This window comes from Littorina saxatilis, linkage group LG2 (genome assembly GCF_037325665.1).
Source record: "Littorina saxatilis isolate snail1 linkage group LG2, US_GU_Lsax_2.0, whole genome shotgun sequence".
NCBI classification, from domain to species: domain Eukaryota; kingdom Metazoa; phylum Mollusca; class Gastropoda; order Littorinimorpha; family Littorinidae; genus Littorina; species Littorina saxatilis.
This window is the reverse complement of record NC_090246.1, coordinates 77,197,633-77,220,259: the sequence shown is the minus strand read 5'-3', so window position 1 is coordinate 77,220,259 and position 22,627 is coordinate 77,197,633. Positions and strand designations below refer to the sequence as shown.

The following is a 22,627-nucleotide window of genomic DNA, read 5'->3' as shown; positions in this document are numbered from 1 at the left end:
TTGATGTGGGTATGGTTTAGAAGGGATACAGGTGAAGATCTTTGAATAAGTATTTTAAACGACATAAATGCAAATAAAAAAGAAATGCAAAACGTTGGCGAAAGGAACCTTAAAAACGGAATGTTTTCAGTCAGTTTGTTTCAGTTTTGTATGTGCTTATTTTACATTCTTTATCAACAAACTTATTATTTCCATTAAGAACAGAAATGATAATATTTGGCAGGCAATATGTTCTGTGTATTTTTGTTATGAACATTGGTTTGTGTTAGATCTAGGCTTTTAGAGTTCAACCTCAGAATGAAGCCAGCCTGTTTACTTTTTCCATTTGTCAGGGAAGCTTGAGGCGCATTCAGGTGAACGGTCGGAACGCATCCGAGTTTGTCCCAACTGCTGTCGTGGGCATGCCCAGTGCTGTGGCTGTAGATTGGATGTCTCGCAACCTGTACTGGACCAATGCCCAGGCGGGTCTCATTGAGGTCATGCGTCTGGACGGTGACAACCATTATCGCAAAGTGCTGCTGAGCAACTCTGGCAGGCGACGAGACCCGGCCCAGCCCATCTCCATCGCTCTTGATCCTGCAAGGGGGTAAGGACTCAGGTCTTTTCTTTCTTATTTTTTTCTTTTTCAGTTTTCATCTTTCTTTGACTTCAGTTTCATTGTTTCTGTTTTAACTGTTTTAAATGTTGTCATACATTTCTCATGCAATATTTTGTTAACAACATATTTGTTGTAATTTACTTGTATGATTGCAGATTAACTGTAGTTTACTTTCAGTATATGTATTTTGTTAATGACTCTGACTCACTTTCACATACCTGGTCTTTATTCTGTGATGTTAGTGTGTTAACTTGCTGGCATATATATACCAGTTCACACGGGAGTCAGGATTGCTGCAGCAAGCATTTGCAAGCAGAAACATTTACACCGGTATCTGCATTTTACAACTGTGAAGGCAGGGCAGGCTTTGATTCAGTGTGCTTAGCTCAGAAAGTATAGCATTGAGGTTTCCTACTTGCAGCGCGGTCATGACTGTTTTCAGCTTTTCACCAGCATGATGTACCCCTGTTGTTTTCATCGTTTCACCAGCATGATGTACCCTGGTTGTTTTCATCATTTCACCAGCATGATGTACCCTGATTATTGTCATCGTTTCACCAGCATGATGTACCCTGATTGTTTTCATCATTTCACCAGCATGCTGTACCCTGGTTGTTTTCATCATTTCACCAGCATGATGTACCCCGACTGTTTTCATCATTTCACCAGCATGATGTACCCTGACTGTTTTCATCATTTCACCAGCATGATGTACCCTGATTATTTTCATCGTTTCACCAGCATGATGTACCCTGATTGTTTTCATAATTTCACCAGCATGATGTACCCTGGTTGTTTTCATTGTTTCACTAGCATGATGTACCCTGATTATTTTCATCGTTTCACCAGCATGATGTACCCTGATTGTTTTCATCATTTCACCAGCATGATGTACCCTGATTGTTTTCATCATTTCACCAGCATGCTGTACCCTGGTTGTTTTCATCATTTCACCAGCATGATGTACCCCGACTGTTTTCATCATTTCACCAGCATGATGTACCCTGACTGTTTTCATCATTTCACCAGCATGATGTACCCTGATTATTTTCATCGTTTCACCAGCATGATGTACCCTGATTGTTTTCATAATTTCACCAGCATGATGTACCCTGGTTGTTTTCATTGTTTCACTAGCATGATGTACCCTGATTATTTTCATCGTTTCACCAGCATGATGTACCCTGGTTGTTTTCATCATTTCACCAGCATGATGTACCCTGATTGTTTTCATCATTTCACCAGCATGATGTACCCTGATTGTTTTCATCATTTCACCAGCATGATGTACCCTGGTTGTTTTCATAATTTCACCAGCATGATGTACCCTGATTGTCAATATAACACTTACCTCGACAGTACTATTCTTGCACATTATCTATTATAGGCCGAAAAAATTGGACAAAACGCTGAGTGGGTACAATTATCTCCCATAACCATGCGCCACCGTGGATCCCAAGCACTGTCCGAGTGCTTCCCCCTTACAGGATGTAGGTGGCGCGTCCTCTTTCTTTTTTCGCGCGTGTCAGACCGGCTGTGTTTCTGCTACGCTCCCGGATTATTTTGGACTAAGAGGCTTCTTTTCTGTGTGGACTATCACCTGTTGGATTATTGTGTGTTATTCCACTTCTGGCTTGAGGCTACGTTGTGTTTCCTTCAACTTGTGCCTCCGTTGTTGTGTGGCGGACTCGGCGTGCCTCCCGTCCTACTTCGTGGTGACCGGTCGTCTGCTTCTCGTTTCGCCGCATTCACTTGAGTATTGACCTAAATTTTCTTTGAATTTTGTTAATTCTCGGTCTTTAAGGGTACGTACAGGGCGAGGTAGGATGTCTCGTCCTGTTTTGGGCTCTGGTTCTACGGAACCAGAGTCTGCCGGGGGCAACCCTTCTCCGGGCGCCCAGCGTCATGTTTTGCGCACGGAGAAGGGGACCTTTCGGCGCTCCGACTCTCCCTCCCCAAACGCTTTGCGTTTGCGGCGAGGGAGGGCGGAGAAAGCCTGTTTGAGCAAGCTCAATGCGAGCTTGCTCAAACAGGCTGGGCTTGAGCCTGGGACTTCGGGCGGGGCTGCGCCGTCGAAGGTTCGGGGAAGGTCGAGGGGAAAGAAAAAGCTTCTTTCTCCTTCTCCTTCAGTGGAACAGGCTTCCCCCCCTTCGACGCCGTTGTCCGGCCCTCAGTCTCAGGCTTCAGCTCCTCCCGGTTTCAAGCCTGGGGGGGAAGGTTTCCTTCTCCTCCCTGGCTCGAATCCGGGGGCAGGTCGATTCCCAACCCTCTTTGGGGGTTGGTGAATCCGATCTAGGGGCACTGGAGAGACTCAGGTTTTGACAGCCAACGGCCATACCACGTTGAAAACACCGGTTCTCGTCCGATCACCGAAGTTAAGCAACGTCGGGCCCGGTTAGTACTTGGATGGGTGACCGCCTGGGAACACCGGGTGCAGTTGGCATTAAAATCTTCCTTTTCCGGTGCCTCTCCTGTGCCCTCCTCGGTTTCCACCGCTGTGGAAGCCAGGAGGGACACGGGTCCTCCTCCGAACTCCCTCGCTGGGTCGTCTGCTGCTGTTTCGACAGTAGTTTCGGCCTCCTGGGGGGGGAGATCGGAGGAGATGACGGGGTCTCTGAATTCCCTCCCCGCTGGGGTTGGGATGCGAATTGACCCCGTTCAGGGCGGTCCTGTGGGGGCAGGGGTTTCAGGCTTCGTGCCTACGACCACTGCTACTACGGTTCCCTCTGACGTCCGTGTGACTGGTGGCTGTCCCTCTTGAAACGCTCCGGCCGACTAGTTACTGGACGTGGAGGTGTTCGACAGAACGTGGTACTTCTGTCGAATGGTCAGAGCGACGGGAACATTGTTTCTGTTGCTCAGACCGACACCTCCGACCGGACCGTCTTGACCCCACGCCATTCCTTAGCGTCTGGTGTTCGGGTGACGGATGGTCCGGACCAAGGGTCCGGAACGTTCCAGGCTTACGGGTCGGGATCGAACCGGACCCACGGGTCCCGACTGGACTTGACCTCCGGGTTTGGTCCGGACGGGACCCATGGTACAGGACCGTACCGGACCCTAAGGTCCGGTGCGGGACAGTACCTCTGGCCCTTGCCGGACCCCCGGACCTACGGGTCCGGATGGTACGGTACCGGACCAGTGGTCCGGTCGGGACCGGACCACTCGACCACCTCTGTTGGTCCGGGTGGTCTGGCACCGAACCGGACCATGCCGGACCTACGGGTCCGGATGGTACGGTATGTCCACGTCCGGACCGAGCCACCCGAACACTTCTGTGGGTACGGATGGTTCGGTACCGAACGGGACCTCCGGATGGTACGGGACCGGACCGAACCTACAGGTTCGGATGGTCCGGTACCGGACCAGTGGTACGTAAGTAAGTCGGAGGACGATAGGGAGGAGGATCAGGGTCGCCCTGAGGTTAACACTGATCCTCTACCCTTGCTGGTTTCTGATGGAACTTCCGAAGCTATGCTTCGTACTTTCCAACAGTACATGACAGACATCACGCGGCGTCTTGACGTCACGGATGCCTCTCTTAAGCGTCTGTCGTCTAGTGTTGACACACAGGACGTGGACCCGGGGTCTGAGGACGAGAGGCAGGAGGCTCGCCCTCGCACAGCTAGAAGGACGTTTGAACAGTTTCAGGACGTCCTTCCCTGAGACGCCCTCTCGTCCTTTGAGTCCGCTTCGGCCCGGGCGCGGGAGGCTCACGCCGCGTCTGCCGGCGGCTCGTTTTATGAACGATCCGGCCGCCGGCAATTCGCGTTCCACCCTAGTCTTAGTGCCACGGTGGAAGCGGCAGCACATCGCCTGAGGAGTACAGATTCACGTGCAAACGCGACCTATGTTCCTCGGGAGGACGCGGGTTCAGTGCCATGCTTTCCTTCGGGAGGCGCACCTCCACTGTTTCCTCGTGTCCAATCTGTTTCGTCCCTCCCTTTCCCTTTGACTCTCGAACTCTCCCTTTCCAGACTTCGAGTGTTTAGGGTGGGGCTGACGGTGATGTGTTCGTTGGGGAGGTGCCTTCGGTCAAGAAGGTGGAACTGAGATCTGCTTCGTTCCACAATCTTGAGGCCACCGTTTCTTCCACAATCGAGGCCCAATCACAGGCCTTGACATGGATGAGCACGCTGTCCACACTGTTGGACCCTCCCGATCGGGCAGAGTCCGATTCCACTCGGGTCCTTGACACGGTTCGAGTGGATCGGGCTTTGCATGCCGTGCGATCGTGCGTGACGACTGCGGCAGAATTGGCCATTGGAACACGGGTCCACTTGTTGGCCCTGTTCCGTGATCATTTTCTGGCTACTTCTTTAGTGCCTCCGGATATGAGGAAGAGTCTGAGGAACACGTTTCCTCAGCCTTCTTCCCTCTTTCATCCGGGCACTGTCCGTTCTGTGGTGGAGTCCACACGCCAGAGGAACACTGATTCTCTGATGGTTGGCCTCGCTGCTTCGGCGACGTCGGCGGGGCGTAAGAGAAGTGCTACAGTCACCTCCAGCTCCCAGCCTCAGAAGAAGAAGAAGAAGAAGCCAGTTTCACTGCCTCCTTCTTCCTCCTCTCAGGCGCCTGTCGCGTTCCCCCCTGCGGCCCCGGCTTCTCGTGCTCCCAAGCGCAAGAAGAAGGGTGCTCAGACAGGTAAGGGTAAGCAGCACCACCAAGCCTGCGCCTGCCCGCCAGCAGAATTTTCAGTGAGTCCCGGCCCTACGTTGACGCCCCCTCAAGTTGCCCCTCTTTCGTCCGTCGGTTCCCTTTTTCGGGCCCGCGACATGTGGGGCAGACTGCTCTCCAACCAGTTTATCTTGAGGGTGGTGGGGTCGGGGTTTTCTCTACCGCTGTCGTCACAACCTCCATTGTCCGCTCTACCCTGGACGTGCATGCCGTGCGATCGTGCGTGACGTCTGCGGCAGAATTGGCCATTGGAACACGGGTCCACTTTATTGGCCCTGTTCCGTGATCATTTTCTGCCTACTTCTATAGTGCCTCCGGATATGAGGAAGAGTCTGAGGAACACGTTTCCTCAGCCTTCTTCCACTGTTCGTTCTGTGGTGGAGTCCACACGCCAGAGGAACACTGATTCTCTGATGGGTGGCCTCGCTGCTTCGGCGACGGCGGTGGGGAGTAAGAGAAGTGCTACAGTCACCTCCAGCTCCCAGCCTCAGAAGAAGAAGAAGCCAGTTTCACTGCCTCCTTCTTCCTCCTCTTAGGCGCCTGTCGCGTTCCCAAGCAAGACGAAGGGTGCTCAGACAGGTAAGGGGAAGCAGCACCACCAGGGGGGGTGGTCGCAAGCCTGCGCCTGCCCGCCAGCAGAATTTTCAGTGAGTCCCGGCCCTATGTTGACGCCCCCTCAAGTTGCCCCTCTTTCGTCCGTCGGTTCCCTTTTTCGGGCCCGCGGCATGTGGGACAGACTGGTCTCCAACCAGTTTTTCTTGAGGGTGGTGTGGTCGGGGTTTTCTCTACCGCTGTCGTCACAACCTCCATTGTCCGCTCTACCCTGGACGTTCCCCCCTCCTCGAGACCCTGCCAGATGGCAGGCTCTTCAGGACGAGGTGAACTCGTTGGTCGAGAAGAAGGCGGTCTACCCCCTTTCTCAGCCTTCTCCGGGGTTCTGCTCCCGCCTGTTCACCGTCCCCAAAAAGGACGGCCGGTTCAGGCCGGTGTTGGACCTCTCCACCTTGAACTTGTACCTTCACAGGTGCAAGTTCAAGATGGAAACCCCTTCGTCGGTCCGGTTGGCCATCCGGCCAAACGATTGGGCCATGTCTGGGACCTCCAGGATGCTTACTTCCACATCCTGGTGGCCCCGGGGTACCGACATCTGCTCCGGTTCGTTTGGGAGGGCACAGTGTTCGAGTTTCGGGCCCTCCCATTCGGCCTGTCCTTGGCCCCTCTGATTTTCAACGGGGACAACAACACCACATGCTTAGCTTACCTTCGCCACCAGGGGGGCACCAATTCTCGGTCCCTCTCCCTGTTGGCGGAGGAGATTCTGCTCTGGTGCCAGACCAATCAGGTCCGGATGTCAGTCCAGTTCGTTCCGGGGAAACTGAACGCCCTGGCCGACATTCTCAGTCGGGGGGATCAGGTTCTCTCCACAGAATGGACCATCGCTCACAACGTTCTACAGCGTCTGTGGGCAAGGTGGGACCGTCCTCTGATCGATCTGTTCGCAACTCGATTCAGCGCTCGGCTTCCCAGGTACGTCAGCCCCTTTCGAGACATGAATGCGTTCCACTTGGACGCATTCACTCTCTTGTGGAGGCTCCTCGATACTTACGCCTATCCCCCGACATCTCTGATTCCGAGGGTGCTGGCAAAATATCTGCAGGAACGACCAAGACTGATTTTGGTCGCGCCTTACTGGCCAACAGCTCCGTGGTTTCCAGATCTTCGCGGTCTCACCCACTTAGACCCTCTACCTCTGGATCTGGACGGGGGAGGTTTGCTCCAGCCTCGATCATGCCTCCCTCATCCACGTCCAGAGAGTTTGTGCTTGACCGCATGGCTCTTGTGCGCTCCAAACTGCTTGCACTAGGATTGCACAAGAGTTCAGTAGAGTTTTCCTTGAACGCTAAGAGGCGATCAACTAATCAGCTCTACGACTTACGCTGGAGAGCTTGGGCCACCTTCGCCTTGTCCAAGGGGATAAAGCCGCTTTATCCCTCAACACAGGACTTGGCCAACTTCCTGGTGGAAGTGTATCAAAAGAAGAGTCTTTCTTCTAAGACTCTTCTTGGATACAGATCTGCCATCGCTTCCACGATTGCGGCCGCTACTGGTCGCAGACCTGAACACTTGATCAGGTCCTCCCTCATCGCTAATGTCCTTTCGGGTATTAGCAATGCAGCGGTGTCTAAACCTCGGGTTTCATTTCCCAAGGGGGATGTCTTTCTGGTCCTCAAACTCCTGCGTAGCAATGAGTTTGAACCCCTGGCAGACATCAGTATCAAGTTGCTGATTTTTAAGACTAATTGTTCCTCATCGCTTTAGCCACTTGCCGTAGACTCAGTGGTATTCAAGCTTTGAGTGGCCTGGACTTTGACATTGAGTTCACCACACAGCAGTGGTTGCCAGCATGGTCACGTCAGTCTAAGGTATGTTTCTTGGGTATATTTTCTTTTATGGTAGTACTGTTCGAAAATTGCCTGGGTATCTTAATCCTTGGATTTAAGTGATTTTGATTAAGGAGTTTAATACTCTACATATCACCCTCACACCACTCTGGTATTCTGTGCAAGAATAGTACTGTCGAGGTAAGTGTTATATTGACTGTAAGGCTTCTTTTTAAGCCTACTGTCTATATGATACTTACCGAGACAGTACTATTAGAGTTTCCCTCCCGCCTCCCCTCTTGATATGTTATGGGCTTTTTGAGGGTCTGCAGCTCATAAAGAAAGAGGACGCGCCACCTACATCCTGTAAGGGGGAAGCACTCGGACAGTGCTTGGGATCCACGGTGGCGCATGGTTATGGGAGATAATTGTACCCACTCAGCGTTTTGTCCAATTTTTTCGGCCTATAATAGATAATGTGCAAGAATAGTACTGTCTCGGTAAGTATCATATAGACAGTAGGCTTAAAAAGAAGCCTTACAGTTTTCATCATTTCACCAGCATGATGTACCCTGATTGTTTTCATCATTTCACCAGCATGATGTACCCTGATTGTTTTCATCATTTCACCAGCATGATGTACCCTGATTGTTTTCATCATTTCACCAGCATGATGTACTTTGGTGATGCTGGTGTACCTGGCACTGAACCGAAAGTGGCAGTGGCCAACATGGACGGCAGCAACGCTCACCCCCTGATGTTGACGGGCATCAGTCTCAGGCAGCCCTCTCACCTTGCGCTGGACTCCATCAATCAGATTCTCTACGTCTCTGACACCTACTACTTCAAGGTGCGTTTAGTGTTGAGAGTCCTTTGTGTTTTCTTCTTGGCTCTTCCTATTATCTCTGTGGAATCGCCTTGTGTAAAACTGTTATGTATGTGCATAGATTCTCAGTGTCTCCTGCATCTTAAAGATATGTTCAGCATTTAATATTCATTGTGTCTTCTTGGCTTTGTCTAAGTTTTGTGGATTTGCCTTGTGTCATGTATGCACATGGATTCTCAACACCTCTGTCGTCTACTACGTCAAAGTTTGTTCAGTGCTTAGAGTCCATTATGTCTTCTTGTCTTTTTCTTCTTTCTGTGAACTTGCTGTATGTCTTGTACGTTTTCTTTCAAGTGTTATGCAGTCGCTAACTTTTAAGGACTTTTTTAATTCAAGTTTGATGGCTTTCTTATTGTTAATGTCCATGTCTGACTGCTATAGCATTGCAGATTGTGAAGTTTCTCTATTCTATAACTATTTCGTTTTATTGCAGATTGTGAGGTTTCCCCTGCGAGGCATCAGCATAGCCACCTACTTTGCCATGAACGCAGGCACGCAGCCTACAGGGATCACAGTCTACAACAACCTCCTCTACTTCTATGACGCCACCCAGGAGCAGATCATCCGATCCAGGGAAAGAAACAGCTTGCGCAACGGACAGGTTTTGCGCAGCAATATCAAGGGCATCCAAGGGCTGAAGGTCTACTACGACAGGCATTTGGGTGGGTTGGTTTACTGTTTTGTGTGAAGAAAACAATTATTGTTTTCATCTGTAGATGGTTAACAGCTTGGAGGATAGTTCATGCGTTTGCATGCATACGCGTTTTGAAAGAAACTTTGTTGAGATGGTCAAAGTCGTGTAAAGTTACCTTTTTAGATTTAAAGAAATCACTTTATCTAGAACCCCCTTTTTAAGACCAACCCCAATTTAGGACTCCCACCCTTTTAAAGGTCCTTGTCTACATTTTTATGCCGAAATCGCCATTTGACCATTCAAATGCAGAGTCTATTATCTACAAATATCAACAATACACCCCCTTTCGATCAGGAAAGACGAAGCCAGTGTAGCCGTTTGAAAATTCATTGTAGTATTCCAGCGTAGTACTCATAGTAGGATATCCTTATTTGGAAAATGCCAAGCGCAAAACTCCTCTCAAATCCCGTGCATTTCGTGCGTTTAAAAAAAAGCGTGGACAGCGCTCCAGTGTCAAACTGTTGCTGCACTTGTTTGGGCGTGGCTATAAGCACAGTGACATGAATTTGATTGGTCAGTATTTTTAGGCAAAGCACATGTTCTCAGCAAACAGAAAACAAAATATTGGAAGCGTGAGTCACGCTACCCAAAAATAAAATCTTTTTTTACATATATTTTTTTTTCTATAACTTTTTTCCCCATGGTTCATTCATCATTTGACATAATTTTGTATCGAAATCTAACCATAAGATTATTGAAAAAAAGCAAAAATGTAGACGACCACCTTTAAGACTCTTTTTTCTCCTCAGATTTTCTGTTCATAACCCCGTTTTAGACCTGATTTTCTCAGATTTGTTGAGGTCTTAAAAGGGGGGTTCCACTGTACTGCTGTGCAGTATTGTCAAGCTGTCTCTCCTAAACAGCCCTCAAATTCCAACAAATGGTGTACTTGCCTTTGGCTAGTGATTCGGAAAATTTACTAGCCAGAGAGCAAACTTTACTAGCCAAACCAACAATTTGTTTCAGCAATTTTACTCGCATTTGGCGAGTAGATAAACATTTCTACTTGCCAGATACATGTTTCTACTTGCCATGGCGAGTAAAATACTCGCCACTTTCAGGCCTGCTAAAGAGTTTGTGCTGCCATCTTCACAGGTGAAAAAACGTAGTCAATGGTTGCGTCTCATGCTGCATAGTTTTTAATTTGTTTTTTTGGTCAGATCCCCGAGCAAATGGATGCTCTGTCAACAACGGAGGCTGTGATCAACTGTGTCTCCCCAAAGGGGCTGTTCAGAGGAAGACATGTGACTGCAGTGTTGGATACAAATTCACTAACAACATATGCACAGGTCTGTATTGATGCACACGTATGATGCTTTTAATGTGTGTAATATGTCTGTGATTGTGTTGACTGCATCGCATCCACATTTCTCTAAGAAGATTATGCCTGGTGTTACTTTTTGATTTTATAAAGAGTTACTTACACACATACTTATACCAGCTATCTCCGTTTTTTTGTCATTTCGCTTGTTTTGTCTCTTTGTATTACCCGACTGTGTCTAGATTTCTTGTTTCTTTGTATGTTTGCTGAGAATGGATGATGTCCGGAAATAACTGTCAAATTTTTATCTTTTTTTTGCATTTCAATAGTAACACTGAGGGGAGCTACACGGGAAATTGTTTGCCTATTACATGTACTAGCGAATGGCATGTCTGCATGTGACGGCGATCTGTGCCAGTGAAATCATGCGAACGACTAACATTCCAGTGAGGATTAGCTCCAATATGTGCTTTCTGCACTGTCTGCTTCATATAAGGCTCATTTCGTTTGAAAGTATGCTCATCGGAGCTGACCGTTGGCATTGCCGATGTGATGGCGTCCCTCAGGGCACAGGTTGAGAGACCACATGTGAAGACACCCAGCTCACTATTGATTGACCTACAATGTAGCTTGACTCAGTGTTTCCAAGAAAAGGCAACTCTTCCACAACCCATAAAACCCCGACAGAGTTGTATCCTGAATTAGTCTATAGTTTTGGATTTGTTGAGGAAAAGAAGTCTAAAGTTATGAAGGTAATTTTCTTTTGATTGCCTACTGAACTGAAGCATCTTTTTATTGTAACTTTCAAGACATTTCATACAAAATATTATGACCAGGATTTTGAAGTGTTCAGATATATATGTGTCTTCATTTTCAAGGTGATACAAAAGATTGTGAGCGTGCTTTTGAAGCGTAAATGTGTTTTCTCTGTTTCTCTTGGTGACGGATTTCACCTTTTTTCCAGCCATGACATCTTTCCTGGTGATCTCCATGCAGTCTGTGATTCGTGGCTTTGGATTCCAACGCAGAGACGCTGATGAGGCCATGATACCCATTGCAGGCAAAGGTTTGCATTATTTGCTTGCACTGCATAGAATGTGTGGCCTGTTTATTTTTTTGATGACAATAAAGCTCGTTGACTTTGCATGCACAGAGCAGTACTCTAGAGCAAGACTATAATGTTTTACTTGTTGTGCTCCGTTTGATCATAACATTATTTTGTTGGCAATTTTGGAATAAGCTCTTGTTGAAACCAAGAAGCAGTTCTCAGTGCTTGCCTGTTGAATTTGAAATTATTTTCTGCTGATAAGACTATATATGTAAAGATCTTCTTACTTTCAAAAACATGTTTACTGGTATAGATTTGTGTGAGGTATAAATATAATAAACCTTTCACATTTAATCTACAACTGAGGTGTAGATAATGCCCAGAATTTCATGTTGCTTGCTTGAATTTTTCTTCATACAGCTCGATCGACCACAGACATTGATGTGTACATGGATGGCCGTTACATCTACTGGGTTGACTCCCGCCAGGGGCCTGCATCTGCCGCCAGTGCGCTGGCAGGTGGAATTTACCGCATCAAACCGGATGGCAGCGCCTTCCAAGCCATCATCACGTCTGGCATCGGCACACACAGCATCCGAGGACTGAGCATTGACTGGATTGCAGGTACTTGGTGCTTTCATTATTTTACTGGTTCTTCTCCTGCTTGTGTAGAGTGGAACTCTTTTTTTAAGACCTCAAGAAATCTGAGAAAATTAGGTCTTAAAAAAAAGGGAGTCTTAGAATGTGGGTAAATAATTTGCAGAGGTTATGAAGAGAAAATCTGAGAAATCAGGGTCTTATAAGGGAGGGAGTCTTAAATCAGGGTGGGGGGGGGGGGGGGGAAGGGGGGGGAGGGGGGGGGGGGGTGTCTTAAAGAGGGGTCCAGTGTACAGGATTCTCTGATTTTTCTGAAAGTGATTATCTCCGTTTGTCACAAAGCTTCCTTGGTGTTTTTTGGCGTAGGGAGAAATCTGTTGTAGTGTGGTTGTAAACACAAACGTCAACTCTGCCCACTGTGCACCATGGTTTACTGTTCTTATCAAAATGTTTTGCGCAGCAGTCGTTACGATTATAATAAGAAATGAAAGAAAAACAACACCCAAGTGTTACGATTATGAATCCATCTTCAGGTAACCGTTTCAAACAATTTTGACTGCTCATTCCTGCCTTGTTACTATCAATGATATGGGTTGTTTTTTCAGGCAACATTTACTTCACCAACTCCTTTGACGTGGAGGTGTTTATCGAGGTGGCGCGATTGGATGGCACCAAGAGGAAAGTGATTGTGCGAGAATCTCAGGGCTCTCCTGCCAGCATTGCAGTCAACCCAATCAAAAGGTTCTCTTCTGTTCTCTTCTATTCATAGACCATCTTCCTCCTCCCTTTTTTAAGGCTTTTAGTTGAACTACGTGTTAAAAGTTACAGAGGATATGAACTGTAGACGCAGTATCCAAAAAGTGTGCTGTCTGTAATTGAAATGACAGAAAGTTCCAATACTGCCTGAAGTAGAAACAACTTGCTGGATATCTAAACATCTATTCAGTCTGTCGGCCTAATAGAATTAACCTGAACACAGACTGGTAGTGGATTTGTTTTTACCAAGTCCTGGGCTGGCCGAAACCCTTCGACGGAGACAGCGCAGACTGGTTTCGCAAAAAGAAACCAACACGGTGCGCCTCAACTTTTGTTTAAAGTCGGATATGATGTCGTCAAATGTTATTTTTTTATCGAGAAAGCAAAGAAAAAAAGAAACCCACAAAAAACATATGTGAGGATATGAAAAATATTGACTGAATATAAAAAGCTGCGAATTTGATAAATAGCGATGAACAAAGAGTACACATGATGATTTTCCCCCTGACTCTCTTGACTTTAATACCAAACTGAAGTGTTGAGTTATTCAATGTTGCGCAGGTACCTGTACTGGGCTGACATGGGTCAGACAGCCAAGATAGAGCGGTCACTGCTGGACGGCTCAAATCGTACAGTGCTGGTCCAAACTGGCATTAGCTTGCCTCGCGCCATTGCCATTGACTTCACCACCCATGATGTTTACTGGATTGATTCTGTAGTGGATGCCATACAGGTAATTTCAACATTGTGTGTCTTGTTTCAGTGTGTGTGTGTGTGTGTGTGTGTGTGTGTGCATGTATGTGTGTGTGTGTGTGTGTGTGTGTGTGTGTGTGTGTGTGTGTGTGTGTGTGTGTGTGTGTGTGTGTGTGATAAAGGATTCTTTGAAAGGACAAGAAAGGCTTGGAGTGCAAGGCTGCAAGTGAGTGTGGCAGCTAACACAAGTTGATGAGCTGTTTGTGTGTGTGTGTGTGTGTGTGTGTGTGTGTGTGTGTTTTCATGTGCCCATATTGTCTATGTCTGTCTGTCTCTGTATATGTGTGTGTTAGTTTGTATCTGTGTAGTAAATATTCCACGATCAATTGTTTCCAAATGCAATAGAGAAAGAGAGAGGATCATAAGAAAGAGTTGTTAAGCGCAGTTGGCATTTATTGCATGACCACTTTGATTCAGAGTATTTAAACATGAGCTTATATTTCAGTAATACTTCTAAAAGCTTCAGTTAGGCTGTTGTTGTTGTTGTTGTTGTTGTTGTTGTTGTTGTTGTTGTTGTTGTTGTTGTTGTTGTTGTTGTTGTTGTTGTTGTTGTTGTTGTTGTTGTTTGGAATAATCAGACTGATAAAATCTTTTCAGAGCATATCCTTCAGTGGAGGCAACCGCCGTTATGTTCAGACCAGCATTCCCAATGGCTACGGGTTGACTGTCTTCGGCACCTATGTCTTCTGGATTGACCGAAATACCAAGGATGTAAGCCACTGTCATGTAATGTTTCTTACAGGAAAGAATTACAAAAGAACAAAGTCATTTTTATGCAGTGTGCACAATGAGACCAGGAAATCGTTCCGTTATTGTGCAAAGTTTGAAAGAAATAGTTTGAACTACAGTGATTGATACCTCTGCTGACGGGCACAGTGGCGTGGTGGTAAGACGTCGGCCTCCTAATCGGGAGGTCGTGAGTTCGAATCCCGGTCGCTGCCGCCTGGTGGGTTAAGAGTGGAGATTTTTCCGATCTCCCAGGTCAACTTATGTGCAGACCTCCTAGCGACTTAACCCCCTTCGTGTGTACAAGCAAGCACAAGACCAAGTGCGCACGGAAAAGATCCTGTAATCCATGTCAGAGTTCGATGGGTTATAGAAACACAAAAATACCCAGCATGCCTCCCCCGAAATCGGCGTATGCTGCCTGAATGGCGGGGTAAAAACGGTCATACACGTAAAAATCCACTCGTGCTAAAAACATGAGTGAACGTGGGAGTCTAAGCCCATGAACGAAGAAGAAGAAGAAGATACCTCTACTTTAAGACCTCCTAAAATTAGAGAAATTTCAATAGAGAGGGAGTCTTGAAATGGGGATAAATTTATTGACTTTATGAAGAAAACATCTGTGAATATAGGGTCTTATAGGAGTCTTATAATGGAAGCTCTTTAAAGGGGGTCGTCTACATTTTTGCTTTTTTTCAATAATCTTATGGTTAGATTTCGATACAAAATTATGTCAAATGATGAATGAACCATGGGGAAAAAAGTTATAGAAAAAAAATATATGTAAAAAAAGATTTTATTTTTGGGTAGCGTGACTCACGCTTCCAATATTTTGTTTTCTGTTTGCTGAGAACATGTGCTTTGCCTAAAAATACTGACCAATCAAATTCATGTCACTGTGCTTATAGCCACGCCCAAACAAGTGCAGCAACAGTTTGACACTGGAGCGCTGTCCACGCTTTTTTTTAAACGCACGAAATGCACGGGATTTGAGAGGAGTTTTGCGCTTGGCATTTTCCAAATAAGGATATCCTACTATGAGTACTACGCTGGAATACTACAATGAATTTTCAAACGGCTACACTGGCTTCGTCTTTCCTGATCGAAAGGGGGTGTATTGTTGATATTTGTAGATAATAGACTCTGCATTTTAATGGTCAAATGGCGATTTCGGTATAAAAATGTAGACAAGGACCTTTAATAGAGAGGTTCCACTGAACTGTCAAAACAGACTTGCTGTTGTCCAAAGAAATTGGATAATTTTATGTGTGTCTTGGCAGGGAGAGTGAAGTGACTGAGGAGGGTGGGGGATGAGAATGTGAGTGTGTTTGCATCTTGCCGGAAGTTTTTTTGGTTTGTGTTTCATTTATTCTGTGTTCGTTGTACAGGTTTATCGTGCTTCAAAGTCCTCCCTCACCAATGCCCCATTTCCTCTGAAGAGTAATCTTCCTCTGCTGACTGACATTGCTGTGTTTGACAATGACGCCCAGCCAAAGAGTAAGTTGGAGTCAGCTTTCTTAACTTTGCAGCGTCTAGAAAAAAGACACTTATACAAAGAAATCTTGAAAGGAAAGTTTCAATAGACATTGTTGGGAAATAAGTCTGTCGGGTTTGTATGGGTTGTGAAAGAGTGAATACCCTTGCTTTTAGTGAGAGAAATAATCAACATGTGTTCCTTATTCACGTGTTTCAGACACACCTCTAACTAGTGACTAGCCCATGAATTGTTTGTCTCACAAAAAGTAAGGGTATTCATTCTTTCACAACCCACACAAACCCGATAGTTATTTTCCGGATTTTGTTTATTGTTGAATGTCAAAATGCAGGAGCAGGCAAACAAAGCTGTTTGTGACGCTTTGCTTGCTGCATTTATTCAATCAATCAATCAATCAATCAATCAATGAGTCTTATATCGCGCATATTCCGTGGGTACAGTTCTAGGCGCTCTGCAGTGATGCCGTGTGAGATGAAATTTTATACGGCCAGTAGATTGCAGCCATTTCGGCGCATATTTACCTTTCACGGCCTATTATTCCAAGTCACACGGGTATAGGTAGACAATTATTAACTGTGCCTAAGCAATTTTGCCAGGAAAGACCCTTTTGTCAATCGTGGGATCTTTAACGTGCACACCCAATGTAGTGTACACGGGGGGAGGTTCGGACACCGAAGAGAGTCTGCACACAAAGTTGACTCTGTGAAATAAATTTCCGCCGAACCTGGGATCGAACTCACGCTGACAGCGGCCAACTGAATACAAATCCAGCGCGCTACCAACTGAGCTATATCCCCGCTATATTACGCACCAGGGTCTGTATCTGTGTCCATTAATTATCTTTTTTACAAATATTTTAGTAAAATCGTGAATCTTTTGAGCTCAGTAAGAAATAGTGATTATATGACATTGTGGGATGTAGTGTGTGTCTGTACATGGTCTACTTCTGTGGCTCTTTATTATATTTTTAATCAGAAAAACTGTTCTCCTTTTTTGAGCTCCACAAGAAAATATAACATTGTACGCTGCAGTGTGTGTCTGCGCAGTCCTCGCATCAAGGGCTGTGTTTGGGGTTGCCCATGTGTTAGCACCTTGGACTGCAAGCTTCCCATTCCTAACATTGTGCTGTGCATCTCTTCACAGGTGACAGCCCTTGTGCTTCTAACAACGGTGGATGTGCGCAGCTGTGTTTCGCAATGCCCAACCCCAACAACACCACGCCAGACGTACCAAAGTGTGGTTGCTCCTCGGGCACTCTCTCCACTGACCAGAAAACATGTCAAGGTCAGTTGTGTTCATTCTGTGTTGTTGTATTCTACGGAAATATCCAGCATGCTTCCCCAAAAATCAGCGTATGAGTCCTGAATGGAGGAGTAAAAACAGTCATACACATAAAACCCCACTCGAGCTAAAGCATGAGTGAAAGTGGGATTTTCCGCCCATGAACAAAGAAGAAGAAGAAGTACTCTGACAAATATTGACATAGTGGATGCAGTATAGGTTTTGACTGCCGAACTGTGAGTTCGGGAGTGAGCAGTGTTACAGTATTAGTTTACTTTGAGATGATCAGTGGATGACACTAAAAAAGTGGTCATTTTTAGGAGTGGCATCTTTTTGTTCTGCATTGAAAAAGTTCAAATCTGCCAATAGCTTGTTATACAATGCTGTGTATTGAAGCAATGAAATCTGTGCTTCCCTGATGAGCCTTGAAATTCCGGTATGTTTCAAGTGATTAACCCCCAAGCGCAAAGAAGGACATTTTGCTCTTAGAAATGTTGATAAACTTTTTAACAAAATTGTTGCCAGAAATTGATCTTTATTTTGACCTTTTCAGCTCCTTCCGACTTCCTGCTGTTTGCGGCAGAGACTGAGATTCAGTCTCTGTCTTTGGACCCCAACTCGACGTCTGCTCCCATCCCCACCATCCCCAACCTGCGCGGCGCTGTCGCTGTGGACTTTGATGCCAACGACAGCTACATCTACTTCTCCCAGGTCACCGCCAAGAAGATTTCCCGCATCAAGAAAGGGTCCAACAAGGTGGAGGATCTTATCACAGTCAGCAATGGCAGTGAGTATTGATAGGATGAGTGGAACTAATTTGCTGTGATTAACTTTTGGGTGAACTTTTGGGTGATTAAAAATGTATGGAAAATTTCACAGTTGTTAAGAATCTGTTTTCATGAAGTCATGAAAGAACATCATGTCTAGTTCAAAACACAGGAGCTTGTATCCAATCGCCGGTCGATCATTATTTACTCCTTATTCCATTTATTTACTCCTTATTACAGTCTCCTTACTACTACTATTTACTACTAATAAATAGTAGTACGTAGTAAGGGTAAGCATGCAGCAGTAAATAATAAGCATGCAGGAGTAAATAATTATCGACCGGTGGTTGGATACAAGCTCCTGTGGTTCAAAATCTGCTGCTGTAACTGTATGATACAGTTTTTGGAAGAATTTATTCACGCCTATTTCAGAGAATAGGTTAAGTGTGCACTTATTTTTGTAATGTTCATAATTGTTACCTTCTTGGTAAGTGGACAAAACAGCAAACAGAGGACTCCCACTGTTATAACTGTAGAAGTGTACTGTACATCCTCATCAGTGTTGTATAAATCTGTATGTAATTAAAGAATGATGCATACAATTTTTGGGGACCCTGTAATAACTTATTCTTTGAAGGGTTCAGTAGTTTGCTTTTAATGTCTTCAGCGGGCAGCCCAAGGTTTGTGCACGAGATCACATCGGTGGAAGGGCTAGCCTTTGACTGGGTGGGCAAGAAGCTATACTGGGCAGACTTGTTCCGGAATCGTATCTACAGCTCCTCGCTCAACCTGACCCAGCCCGACAAGGCAATCATCACCAATTCTGTTGTCATCGCCATCGTTCAGAGTCCCAGGGCCTTAGCCATTCACCCCTGTAACGGGTCAGTTTACTGTATGTGTCTGTGTGAGTGTGTGTATCTGTGTGTGTGTGTGTGTGTGTGTGTGTGTGTGTGTGTGTGAATATGTTTAGGAGTATGTGTGTGCATGTCTAGGAGTATGTGTGTTTGTCTAGGAGTATGTGTGTGAGTGGTAATGTGCCCAGGAGTGTGAGTGTCTAGGAGTGTGAATGTGTATAGGAGTATGTGTGTGAGTGTGACTTTGTCTGGGAGTATGTGTGTGAGTGTCTAAAATTATGTGTGTGAGTGTGAATGTGTCTGGATGTATGTGAGTGAGTGCGAACTTGTCCAGGAGTATTGTGTGTGAATGTCAAGGAGTGTGTGTGTTGAATGACTTTGTCTAGGAGTGTGAGTGTCTAAAATTATGTGTGTGAGTGTGAATGTGTCTAGGAGTATATATGTGAGTGTGTATGTGTCTAGGAGTATGTTTGTGAATGTGTCTAGCAGTGTGTGTCTGTGTGTGTGTGTGAATGTGTGCAAACATGTGTGTGTGATTGAGTAAGCGCTGATTGATAGTGTAAGGAAGTAGTTATGCCTAGAAGACCCCAAAAAAGTGTGAACGCCTATGTTCTTACAGAAGCTAGGTGTTTTTTGCTGATGTCGATTAAGACTTTGACTTTTGCATTGCAGATACATTTTCTGGTCAGACTGGGGTCGCACGCCAAAGATAGAACGCGCAACAATGGCAGGCAATGATCGTGAAATTATCGTTTCTACCGACCTCGGCTGGCCCAATGGACTGTCCATAGACTTTGACGAAGATAAAATCTACTGGGCAGATGCACAAAAGTAAAGCTTCTCTCTGTCTCTGTCTCATATTTCTCTCTCTCTTTGCTTATGCCATTACCCTCGTTAATAAAGAATTTGTCTCATCTTGTCTTGTCTTATCTTGTCTGTCTGTCTCTCTCTCTCTCTCTCTCTCTCTCTCTCTCTCTCTCTCTCTCTCTCTCTTTACTATTTATAACTATTTATTACTATAGTATTTAATTGTTGTGGCAAGATATTTGTTGGGTTAAATTTGCATTAACGGAAACAGCCTTAGTATGATTTAGTCATCTGACAGTGACACAAGGAACGAGGTGGCAGGTGATTCAAGGACAGAATGACCTGAAAATATGCCCTGCTGTTTTCAGCATCAAACCAGTGCAGATTACAATAGAAGAAGCGGACAGGTTAAAAACATAAGATTCCAAAAACAGTGCGCTTGCAAAGCATGTTTGAAAACAATATCGAAACAAGACATTTTCCTAAGATTTGTTTTTAATTATACATGTATTTTTGTTATTGTGGAAGAAAACCAAAAAAGGTTTGACCACACTGGTTTTGTTATTTTAACTGAGCTGTGTGTGTGTGTGTGTGTGTGTGTGTGTTTGCATGTACAGACCTGTTTACCAGTACGATTTGGGAGTATTTTGTACGCCAAATTATTATCGGTACGACAGGGGGCCCGGTAGCTCAGTGGTAGAGCACTGGACTTGTGATCGAAAGGTCGCTGGTTCGAATCCGGGCCGGGACGGACACGGGTCAACTTTATGTGCAGACCCAGAGACGGAAGCCATGTCCCACCCCCGTGTCATTACAATGGCACGTAAAAGACCTTGGTCATTCTGCCATAAGTGCAGGTGGCTGAATACACCTAAACACGCAGACACCTGGGTAGCGCGACTCCGTTGCTGCTAGCTTTCCACTGGGAGGAAGCGACCCGAATTTCCCAGCGATAGGACAGTAAAGTAATGAAAATGAAAATGAAATGAAATGAAAAATGAAAATGAAATACGCGACACACGCACATAATACGACTAAGAAAAAGTCTAGAATACGTTTTTCGGTGTTGGTGTGCTGATTACGGGATGGTACAACTGATACCGGTTTCGGTCTAAGGGAGATGACAGCGAGTCTTCAGCTGTGGAAACCTCGTTCAGTTGTTGGCACGTGCGATCGTCTGGACAATCGTGGCAAAATGAAGTGGAAAAATTTGCCAGTTTCGGATGACTGTACCAAGTCTAAACAGCAGAAGCAGCAGATTTTCTTGGAGAAATATAAGAAAGAGCCAGGAATTGTGGAGTCTATACTGTGGGAAAAAGTCATGCACACTGCAAGTATTGTAAATCAGATTTCTCCGTTGCCCATGCTGGGAAATATGACATCGAACGACACTGCAGTTCCAAAACTCACCTGGACATGGTTGCTGCAAAGAAATCCGCTGAAAGCTGCCATGGAATTATGAAGTTCATTGCCGCAAAGAAAATCCTGCCAGAGGAAAAGGCTGTAGTCCATGCTGAAGCAATGTTTTCTGAGATGATTGTAAAAATGAACTTGCCACTGTCAACCGCAGATGTTATTTCACGAACTTCATCTTTTCATTATCAATCTGTTTGAAAGACACTGGTTATAATGCTACAAATAAAATTGTTTTATCCCTGTTGTATTCTGAAGGTGTTCACAAGACATGCTATTCTTACACAAACACGTTTGCACCCACGCATACATTTTCCCTAGCCCAAATGGCTTTGCTTGCAAAGTACACCAACTTTTGGAAAAATACACTCAACTTTTTTGGAAAGTACTCTTGCCTCGAGTTTAGGGTAAACAGGTCTGCATGTATCTGTCTGTCTGTCTGTCTGTCTGTCTGTCTGTCTGTCTGTCTGTGTGTCTGTCTGTCTGTCTGTCTGTCTGTCTGTCTGTCTGAATGAATGAATGAAGAATACATATATTTTGTGTCAGCAGATCGAACACCTGAAAAGATATCATTAACTATTTGTTTCTTCTGTGTGCATCAGAGATCGCATAGAGCGGTCAAACCTTGATGGAAACTACCGTGAAGTGATTGTACAGACCACAGTACACCCCTTCTCCCTTACTGTCTTTGGCTACCATATCTACTGGACTGACTGGACATTGCGTAAGTTGTCACTGTCCTTTAACTCAGGTGTCCATGAAATGATCACTTGTTTGAACTATCTTAAAGTTGAATGAAAGGACAGGTGTTCCACTCAATTACAAAAAGAGCTGCTGGACTAACATTGTTCTGGGCTATCTCCTGATTTAGCCCTGTGGAATGGACTTTACATAGTGAAAGAAAAAGTGAAAATTTTGAAATTAATTCAGTGTGACAATAAAACTTACAAAGGGATATATCAAGACATATATAATCATGACTTTTTGATATACTGAAATCCGTGACCTGAACCAACATAAATGTTCATAGAAGTGTTCTGTTATGTAAAGTATAGATGAAATGATTGCTGGAATTGATGTCTGTATGAACTGGATTGTCCTGTCTCTATTGCATGTTGCGTGTCTGTATGAAGGTGGAGTGTACAGGGCAGAGAAACACACAGGTGCAAACCTCAAGATGCTGGTGCAAGGCCTCTCCACTAGACCTATGGGAATCATCGCCTTCTCTTCAAGCAGACAAAAATGTGAGTTTCTTCTTTTTTTCTTATCAGTCCAGATTCTGTGATGCCTTCCCCAGGTCTTGTTTGCAGCCATAGAGTTTGGTTCTCTAATTAAGATAAAAAAGATACCTTGTTTGAGTTTTTTGCTGTTTTGCAATTCTACGTTTTCGGTTGTTTTGTTTTATTTATTTTCATTTATCTCTCTTTTGCTTTGTTTCTTTTAAAACCACACCAAAATGGATTTCTCTAATTGAGATAAGAAAGTATCATTGCTTTGTATTATTATACAGTGGAACCCCTCTTTTGAGACTCCCTTATTTAGACCTTGCCTTTTCAAATTGTCTCTGGAAATTTACTTCAATTTTAAGACTCCCTCCCTTTTATAACCTGATTTTCTCAGTTGTTTTGACGTC

General features: G+C 45.2%; 1 protein-coding gene and 1 non-coding gene across 2 annotated transcripts in view; both read left to right on the top strand.

Moving 5' to 3' along the window:
* LOC138959768 (low-density lipoprotein receptor-related protein 2-like) overlaps nt 1-22,627 on the top strand; it is a 139,481-nt gene that overhangs the window by 69,230 nt on the left and 47,624 nt on the right. Inside the window, exons 32-47 of the mRNA XM_070331376.1 lie at nt 333-586; nt 8,326-8,506; nt 8,976-9,204; nt 10,397-10,525; nt 11,462-11,563; nt 11,966-12,169; nt 12,748-12,883; nt 13,460-13,631; nt 14,249-14,362; nt 15,766-15,874; nt 17,016-17,156; nt 17,707-17,940; nt 18,588-18,801; nt 19,447-19,605; nt 21,597-21,718; nt 22,128-22,238. Of these exons, the coding sequence (XP_070187477.1) occupies nt 333-586; nt 8,326-8,506; nt 8,976-9,204; nt 10,397-10,525; nt 11,462-11,563; nt 11,966-12,169; nt 12,748-12,883; nt 13,460-13,631; nt 14,249-14,362; nt 15,766-15,874; nt 17,016-17,156; nt 17,707-17,940; nt 18,588-18,801; nt 19,447-19,605; nt 21,597-21,718; nt 22,128-22,238 (2,611 nt within the window). The remainder of the gene's footprint in view (nt 1-332; nt 587-8,325; nt 8,507-8,975; nt 9,205-10,396; nt 10,526-11,461; nt 11,564-11,965; nt 12,170-12,747; nt 12,884-13,459; nt 13,632-14,248; nt 14,363-15,765; nt 15,875-17,015; nt 17,157-17,706; nt 17,941-18,587; nt 18,802-19,446; nt 19,606-21,596; nt 21,719-22,127; nt 22,239-22,627) is intronic.
* On the top strand, nt 2,923-3,041 carry LOC138960515 (5S ribosomal RNA). The gene has a single exon (XR_011453996.1). It is a non-coding gene; the product is annotated as a 5S ribosomal RNA (ribosomal RNA).